At 42.9% G+C, this 8,600-nt stretch overlaps 2 protein-coding genes across 2 annotated transcripts in view; both read right to left on the bottom strand.

The window, feature by feature from the left end:
* Positions 1–2,658: 2,658 nt before the first annotated feature.
* Positions 2,659–5,364, bottom strand: c1qbp (complement component 1, q subcomponent binding protein). The gene is made up of 6 exons (XM_080482517.1): positions 4,967–5,364; positions 4,253–4,403; positions 4,084–4,174; positions 3,901–3,996; positions 3,313–3,438; positions 2,659–3,226 (listed from the first exon to the last, which is right to left on the bottom strand). Exons 1-6 carry the CDS (start codon positions 5,217–5,219, stop codon positions 3,077–3,079), a joined length of 867 nt encoding a protein of 288 aa, XP_080338643.1. The 5' UTR covers positions 5,220–5,364; the 3' UTR covers positions 2,659–3,076.
* A 1,084-nt stretch (positions 5,365–6,448) lies between these two features.
* Positions 6,449–8,600, bottom strand: part of dhx33 (DEAH (Asp-Glu-Ala-His) box polypeptide 33) — a 9,501-nt gene continuing 7,349 nt past the window's right edge. Inside the window, exon 12 of the mRNA XM_080483023.1 lies at positions 6,449–8,438. Coding sequence (XP_080339149.1) covers positions 8,130–8,438 — 309 coding nt within the window. The 3' untranslated portion in view covers positions 6,449–8,129. The remainder of the gene's footprint in view (positions 8,439–8,600) is intronic.

The raw sequence follows: 8,600 nt of genomic DNA, 5'->3' as shown, positions 1-8,600 counted from the left end.
AAAAAGTTCTATTTTGGTTTCTTCTGGCCATATGACATTCTCCCAATCCACTTCTGGATCATCCACATGTTCTCGAGCAAATTTCAGCCGGGCCTGGACATGTTACTATGGTCCCAGCTCTCTGCAGGTCATTCACTAGGTCCCCCCCATGTGGTTCTAAGATTTTTGCTCGCCGTACTTGTGATCATTTTGACCCCACGGGGTGAGATCTTGCGTGGAGCCCCAGATCGAGGGAGATTGTCAGTGGTCTTGTATGTCTTCCGTTTTCTAATTATTGCTCCCACAGTTGATTTCTTCACACCAAGCTGCTTACCTATCGCAGATTGAGGCTTCCCAGCCTGGTGCAGGTCTACAATTGTGTTTGTGGTGTCCAGTGACCATGTGGTCTTGGCCATAGTGGCATTTGGAGTGTGACTGTTTGAGGTTGTGGACAGGTGTCTTTTATACTGATGACGAGTTCAAACAGGTGCCATTAATACAGGTAACGAGTGGAGGACAGAAGAGCTTCTTAAAGAAGAGGTTACAGGTCAGTGAGAGGCAGAAGTCCTGCTTGTTTGTAGGTGACTAAATACTTATTTTACCAATTAATTCATTAAACATCCTACAATGTGATTTCCTGGATTCTTTTCCCCCATTCTGTCTCTCATAGTTGAGGTATATTTATGATGACAATTGCAGGCCTCTCTCATCTTTTTAAGTGGGAGAATTTGCACAATTTCTGGCTGCCTAAATACTTATTTGCCCCACTGAATATTAATATACAAGGTTTCTCTAGATTCTCCAAAATCTCAATATTTATATATATATTGTTGAAATTATGGATTATATATCATAGAAAAGGGAGATTACATAATGTTCTGTACTGTGATGTGCACAGGCGTAAACACATTTTACAAGCACTTTTTGAAAAGGGATTACAAAACTTTAATGTATTATATGTTAATATTAAGAAAATATTATTCCCAATATCTGTTTTGCAGCAGCGGCTGTGTAACTTCTTTCTTTGCAACAATATGTACACAGGTGTTACACACAGGTGAGTTAATGGTTCTTAGAATTAAAATGAAATGAGAATAAAACACCTGGTTTGTCTCTGTGAAGCAGCACTGCAAAAAAAGAAAAGTACATTTAGTGAAGCTTAGTGAATTAAACATTTTGGGGGGAAAATCAGCTTTTTTTCTGAATTAAAGTGTCATGCAGATGTTAGTGCAAAGGTCAAAGGTCAAGAGTTGCACAGAGTCACAATGAAACCTTTTATAGGTTGTTTGCAGTGTTTAAAACGAGAGAGAAGAAATGAGATAAGCATTCTGCTACAGACGAATGTTTCAAAAAGACCCAGAAGCAGGTCGGACATTTAGAAACGTGACTGAACGGAGGCCGAGGGGGACTGAAAGGCTGCTGCAGGACACTCACACGGGAGAGGTGGTGAACATGGAAACAGGATCTGCACTGAAGATGGAGCAGGAAGGAAAAACGTCCCCGACGCAGCTGCACAGACATTGAGTGTGGACGGGCTGTGTTTACACAAAGAGGTTTGTCCAAGAGAAGACAGGAGCTTCTTCTGTTTTATATTTGTGTCACCACGCCCAGAAAAAATGGATTTCTTCCATCGTGTGAAAAGATTGCAGTACGAGCAAGTCCTCTGCTGCTGCTGCTCCAACGTCTGAGGACACTGATGAAAATGGCTTCATTATTTCCATTGTCACATGTTCCCCATGTAACATAAACACTCCATAAATCCATATTCTGCCCGTGTTGTTCACATTATATAGTCAGAGCTCGTCCTCCACCCGTCTGGGAGCAAAGAAGAAGCCAGACAATCTTTACGGTTCATCCTCTTAATATTATATACTTTTTATAACTGTCACACACATAGAATACAAATGGTTTTATTACACTTCTTTAGGGAAACTGGAGGAATAGTTTTGTTAAAAGGAAGAAAAAAAGTAAAGAACCTTACTTTTTGTTTCACAGTGCGATATTTGTTCTGTATAGAACGGTGGATTGAGCTCAGCAGCATTAAGCCACGCATACAGCAGCTTCATCTTGAGTTGGCTTTATTAGTGAAATAGTGCCGTAATAAACTTTAAATCTACTTTTTTTTCTTTGTTGTTGCGCAGAGTGTATATAAAGTCTATTTTCACAAAAAACAATTACTGAAAATTAACAAACACAAAAATCTTTAATTAAACTTCCTGGTGCAAAATAGTGAAATGTGGAAAAAAAAACAACTTACATTAAGAATTTTTTTTCGCTAAAATTATCTGCATTTTCTTTAAAATTTAACAATTTGCTTGGTGGTTTTTTCAGGCCGGATTTGAGCTTCTTGCAGGCAGTTGTGGCTCACAGGCGTCACGTTTCACAATCCTGGTTTAGAGCAACGGCAAAATACTTTTTGGCAGATTTTTAATGAATAAAACACGAGTCGTGCGTCGCTGTGCTTCCTACAGTCGACTTTCTGTATGTAGTTTTCATGAGAGTCCCTCTGAGTGTGGATGAGGCCCGAGAGGCTGCCGGGGTGGATTTTAACCAGTTACACTATGTTTGAAATCCACAAAACTTTGAGCATCGTACTACTTTAAAAGTAGTTTTTTTGCTGGTTGTGTTAAATGTGATCACACGGGGCTTCGATTAGTTTAAAACGGACAAACTCACTGCTGATATCAAACTGCTTTATTGACCTTCAATCCTCCGAAACGCACAGATGCATGACAAGCAAATCCAGATTTGAGTTACAGATTGACTCTGCAATGAAGTCGGCTGCAAGCCTGAAAGATTCCACGTTGTGGCGAAGAGCTCGGCTTGTGAACAATCACCAGAGGAAAACACGTCTCGTAATTCTACTCGCCTGCGGCTTTTATGAGTTTCATATAATATTTTTATTCCACCTCGTTAAGTTACAGAAATATAAACTCACATATTAACAGAGAACACAGAGGAGCGACGCGGCGGCCGCCACACTCGCCGAAGCTCGTCATCGTCCGTCTCTTTGGGGCGCGGACGTCGATTACAAAGTGCTTTCGTCTGACCGCCACAATTGTCCTCCTCCCGGAAAAGTGACAATGATCTGCTGACATTAGTTACATTTGACAAAGCCCTGGAGGTCCTCCAGGAAGTGGATGTACTCCTGGTGCTCGATGGCGGTGCTCAGCTCCATCAGCTCGTCGGCGAAGGTGTTGTCCACGCCGCGGTCGGCCAGGAAGTCCATGAGGTGGTCATACAGCGCCTGAGGAAGCAACGCCGCAACTCGGTGATCAATAAGTCCTGTGAACTGTTTCTCATCGACATGGAGGAGTGAGTTCCTCGTCTTACCCAGTCCAGGGAGTCTGTGTTGAGGGTGTAGCTGGTCTCCTTCCAGTCTGCGTCTCCCTCCGGCTGGAAGCTCACCTCCCGGATGGCGAAGATGTCGCTCTCCTCTTCTCCCTCGCCGTGGCTGACCTGCAGACAGGATTGTTTTTCTAATCAACCACTATGCTATAATTACCAAATAATATCGTCCAAACTTATTTCACTGTGTGGCTCCAAGACTCTCTGGGCTCCAAGGTTTGGTCCAGGATTGTAGAAACCACCTGTGCATGTGCTGGAGGAATGCACATGGCATGTAGGGGGCGTGGCCTCAATAGCCCTACAGTCAGCTGGGTGCTTCATGTAATAGATTCAACTGCACTGGCATGAAATCTGCTTGTTTTAGTCAGGATTATGCTCAGGTTCATTTTTTAGTTCCCTATAACCAAACTTCAAATTTAACAAATTCCTGGTTAATTCTCATTTATTCCCACGGAAAGTTTCCAACTTTGAATATTCCTGGGATTTTGCAGCCATGCGGAAACCGTTGCTACGTAAACCGACACCCTTGAAAGCGTCGCCGTGGAAACAGGGTCTCAGATGGATTATATTTACCTCGTCTTCTGGAAAATGGCAGTCAAACACCAGCGAATGTTTTGCAGCCTGTTTTGTTACTTCCACCACAAAGTTTGGTGTTGAAAGGATTTCTGGCTGTAAAGAAAGAGAGAGAGAGAAACAATCACATGCATGAAGTCTTAAAACATTTACAATAAATAACTATTGTAGGGAGATCCTCACCTCCTCCTCTGCTGGTTTCTGCTGTCCCTGCTCTGCCTCTTCTTCAAAGTTGGGAGGAATACTGTTGTTGACGTTGAATGTGACCAAGACTCTGTAAAGGAAAGGAAACATCATGAGCTGCCAGTCCGCACCCTGTCGTCTGCCTCCATCGAGCCTCCACCAGACTCACTTCTCTCCGGAGACGTTCCTCGTGAGCTTCACCTCCGTGCCGTTCATCTCCAGCTCCCATCCTCCGGACATCTTGGGAAGGGTTTTGTTTTTCTGGATCTTCTTCTCTTCTTTGATTTCGTCATTCAGAAACTCACCAAACGCTTTGTCCCCTGGTTTTAGGATGAGAAACAAGTTTGTTAAAGCATGCCAAGTTTATAAAGTAGATAAGAGCTTCAAACATGCAAAAGAACCACCAGTACTACTGGTTTAGTCCCACTGAACGAGGAAAAGTGTGTAATGTGACAATTTTGGGGTCTAAAAAGATCAAATCCAGCACTTCTTCTTGGGAGTGTCTCAAAACAAACTGAATCAGACCCCTATAACTTCTAATATCAGGATAAAGGAGACATCCTAAAGATGTCTGAATACGATAGTTTGTTTAAACAACTAAACCACACAGAGTAAAGTGATTATTTCACCTCCATCCATTGAACTTCTCCATGTACAATTCATAACTAGTCCCTCCAACATGTCAAGGTGAATGACCTTTGAAGACAATTAGAGGATGCCGAACACCCACAGGAGGAACAAAAACTTAAGTTCATGTCTTAATGAAGTAAAACTATATTTATGTGAGCTTCAAGAGACACTTTAGAGGAGAACGTCCATTTAGCTGGATGCTCTCGTTAGCCACCAGGCTAGCTTATGTGAACCATCATAAACTCGGTGTTACCTTCTGTGTGCAGTCCTCCACATCCACACGATCCCGCCGGACTCAGGACTTTGGAGCTGAACAGTTTGGGTCTGAATCCGGACGAGGCTCCGCTGCTGTTCAGCATCCACAGAGAGCGGGTGAAGGGCCGCGTCGTGGCCGCGCTGGGGGCGCACAGCGCCGGGCAGTTGAGCGGCAGAGCTCGCGCCGTGGACGCGGAGACCGGGGAGAGGCGGACAGCGGCTCCCACCGCGCGGACCACCGACTTCAGCATGGCTGTGACTGGAAAGAGAGGCTTTAACGGAGTGGAGGAGTTAGTTTATCGGGAGAGGAGGCAGCGCGAGTCCACCGGAGGAGCTGCTGCAACACGTGTGGAAGGACACCTTGACCTCCTTCACTATGACCTCTGAACCGGAAGTACTAACTCAAAGCGAACATTTAAAAACGTTTTTTTTTTTTTTTGCTTTTATAAATCCATTTACTTCAAATACTTAAAGCACTTATATCCAAAACATAACACTAAATTACATACAGTTAAAAAAAAAAAAAAAAAGAATAAGCGTTAAGGCCATTGGGTATTTGTTTCCCTCAGTTTTGACTGTAAGGCTTCCAATTCAGTTCGCGTCATCCGAATACTTAAAATCAATAATGAAGATTAAATACCATTAATTTAGTGCAAACGCCAAAAGTTAAAATGATTTAAATCTGTTCTAAATTTCATTTTATTATACATTGCTTTCAAATTTAAAATTGAGTTCAAATGTTGAAGATGATGAAATCTTGCAAATAAAGCTGGGATGTTTAAAACACTATTTTAATCCCAATGATTTTCTATTCTCTTATTTTATTATGTTTAGCAGAGGCTAAATAAGCAAAAGCTAAAATACCAACACAAACAAAAAAGCAGCCTGTCTGGAATAATTTAATTTCTTCATAAATGGAACGAACACCCTAATTCATTATATTTGCAAGTTACAAGCCAGTATCACAAGTAATGGTCATCTGATGGTTAATTTAAGCAAGTTTGAACAAGGGATTTGTTAATGAGTTTATGTCGAGGAAAAACCACGCATATCGGTTAAAATTAGAGCTACATAAGGAGAACTCATCTTTAAATTAGCTCTCATAACGCTCAGAAATTGGCTCTCTGACAGTAAAGGTAAAATGAGTTAGTTGCTCCTCTCTGTCCTAAAGGACTTGTTACACCATCAGATTATTGATGACGAGTAAGATAGATAGAGTGTAAGTGGTCCTGGATTGCATCAGTCCAAAGAAAATTACATGAAAGGTGAATCAGTTGTATCATTTACGTGTGACGCCCTCCTGCCACTAGATGGCACCATTACCAACGAGTTTAAAACCTGAAAATCATTAAACCTGAAAATCTTCATGTTGCCATATCATTGTCCAGAGGTTATATAGCAACATGAGTCTGCATTTTTAAGTCGTAATAAAGAGGAAAAATTCCCACTTATGTTCAAATATTTACACATCAGACAGATTCTGGAACAGAGCATTTATTACAAATTATAACAATTGTGGTTATGCAAGACTATAACAAAGCATAGTTCATACATACTCCAAATATCTCTTCAAAACGTGCATTTGATCTTATAAACTACATGCAGGCATGTAAAGTACATGCAGATTTTAAATGGTGCACTTGTATCTATAAACCACTCAAAGTGCAGCATCGTCGGATCTCCGCCTCGGGTGCGTTTGGCGTTTGATTGCAAAGATAGAAACGGTCATTTTTCATACTATATTATTACATATTGTACAATCCTGAGTCCAGTGTAGAAAAAAAAAAACAAGAGGGGGGCATTCGTTCTGTTCAACACGCTGTGATTTACATTCTACAAGACGTGGAGGACCTGAGTGATCCGTCACCGACTAGAATCTCCATGCACTGCATAAAACTAGTCACCATACATGTGTGGGTGTGGGTGTGTAGGTGTGTGTGTGGGGATGCAGAACCTGGAGACAGAGGCATGCTTCTTCTCCTGACGTGCATGTGATGACGCTATCCTTCCGTGTGAGACAGAGCATGCACACCAGGCTGCATCAGAACTTAACACTTTCTTCTGAACCAAAACACATCGAACATCCAGGAGCGTCTGGAGGACCAGAGAACCTACGGGCGGTAAAGCTCAGTGTCTCCGTTTGCTGAAGTTTCTGATCGGAAAGCTTCCAAAACAGCGGTTTCAGAAAAGCACGCGCTGATTTTTATCCAATAAATTCGTTTAATTTGATAAATTTCCTGTAATTGGCTTGTTTTAAGAATAGAATGTCATTTAATCCCGTCGTGGTGACAATGACAATGACATTTCTATTCTATTTTTAACAGCCAAGTAGTTTTACCCTGACTTGAAGCAGATACTTTTTCTAAATCTGATCTGACACCTGATTGATTAAATAAAGGAAATACTGCTGCCACAAGCCTCCAACAAGCTGTTGTAGGAGACATGGGAGATCAAATGCGAAAGTAACTAAAGCATCTCTAATCTTAGTCATAAATGAACATGAAGTCCCTCAAAGAAAGAAATCAAATTGTGTGTAAAAACAATAGGAATTCCAGTTTTTATCACAGGAAAATACTGATTTTCTGCATGAAAGCATTAAAATGTAACTAATAGTCTCAGTATTTAAGGGAAATCGGCTGCTGAAATCCATTTTTCCACACAGTAATCTCAAACCTTCATGTAAATTTAATTGTGCCCGGTAGATCTCGTTCTGAAAATCATCCATCACGGGTCCTTTCATTCTTTCAACTTCAATGAACTGTAAACTCCACCATGGGAAACGTCTGGTAAGGAAAGATTTGATGCAAACAAAGTCTGGAGAGGAATTCAGACTGACACTAAAGAACAACTTTCTGTTCACTGTCCGTCAGGTACATGAAGAGTGGCATGTTGGACCTCAAACACATGCAAATACTGGAAAAAAAAAAAAAAAAAGAAGTAAAAAGAGTTTGTTTTGGAGGTGTGGTGAGACGTGATGCTGTCGTGCTTATAAAATGTGAAGCGGCGGAAGTTGCGAGGCCTCGGTCTGCAGACTTCTGCCGCAGCGGCGCGTCACCAGGGAGGTAGAGCGAGTCCAGAGACGTTCACTGCACGCCAAGCGTTCGGGCTTCCAGTGAGGAAACGCACCGCGATCTGAGGAGGGCGTCTTCACCCGACGCCGGCTAGCTTTTGCTCGGGTGGAGCTTGCGGCCGAAGTAGTCGGGCGCCGCGTCCAGCAGCCAGTCGGCGTCCACCAGACACAGGTCCCTCATGTAGCAGCGGGACGTGTGCAGCAGCTCGTTGAACACCACGTACGCCGGCTTGGCCTGGAACAGGACGGAGGAGGGGTGGATGGTCACCGGCTGGTGCGTGTCCAGAGCCAGGTAGCTGCCGTCCGGCTGCAGCTCGGCGGCGTTGATGAACATGCCGTGAGCGAGGCAGCGCCGCACGTTCCCCGTCTCGGCGCCGCACGACTCCAGCTTCAGGTTCATCTGCAAACACAGCGGGCGTGAAGCGGCACTACGTCCCTCCTGGTACCCGAAGCTTCAGCTCCGGTTTTAAAGTAAATCGAGGATGAGCAGAGCTTTCTGAGAGAAGATTTAAAGTCTCAGAATGTTTTAATCTGCTACAGAAATATTCTGTCATGAGGAAAT

Source organism: Lipophrys pholis (assembly GCF_963383615.2).
Source record: "Lipophrys pholis genome assembly, chromosome: 16".
Lineage (NCBI taxonomy): Eukaryota > Metazoa > Chordata > Actinopteri > Blenniiformes > Blenniidae > Lipophrys > Lipophrys pholis.
This window is presented reverse-complemented; position numbering and strand designations above follow the sequence as displayed.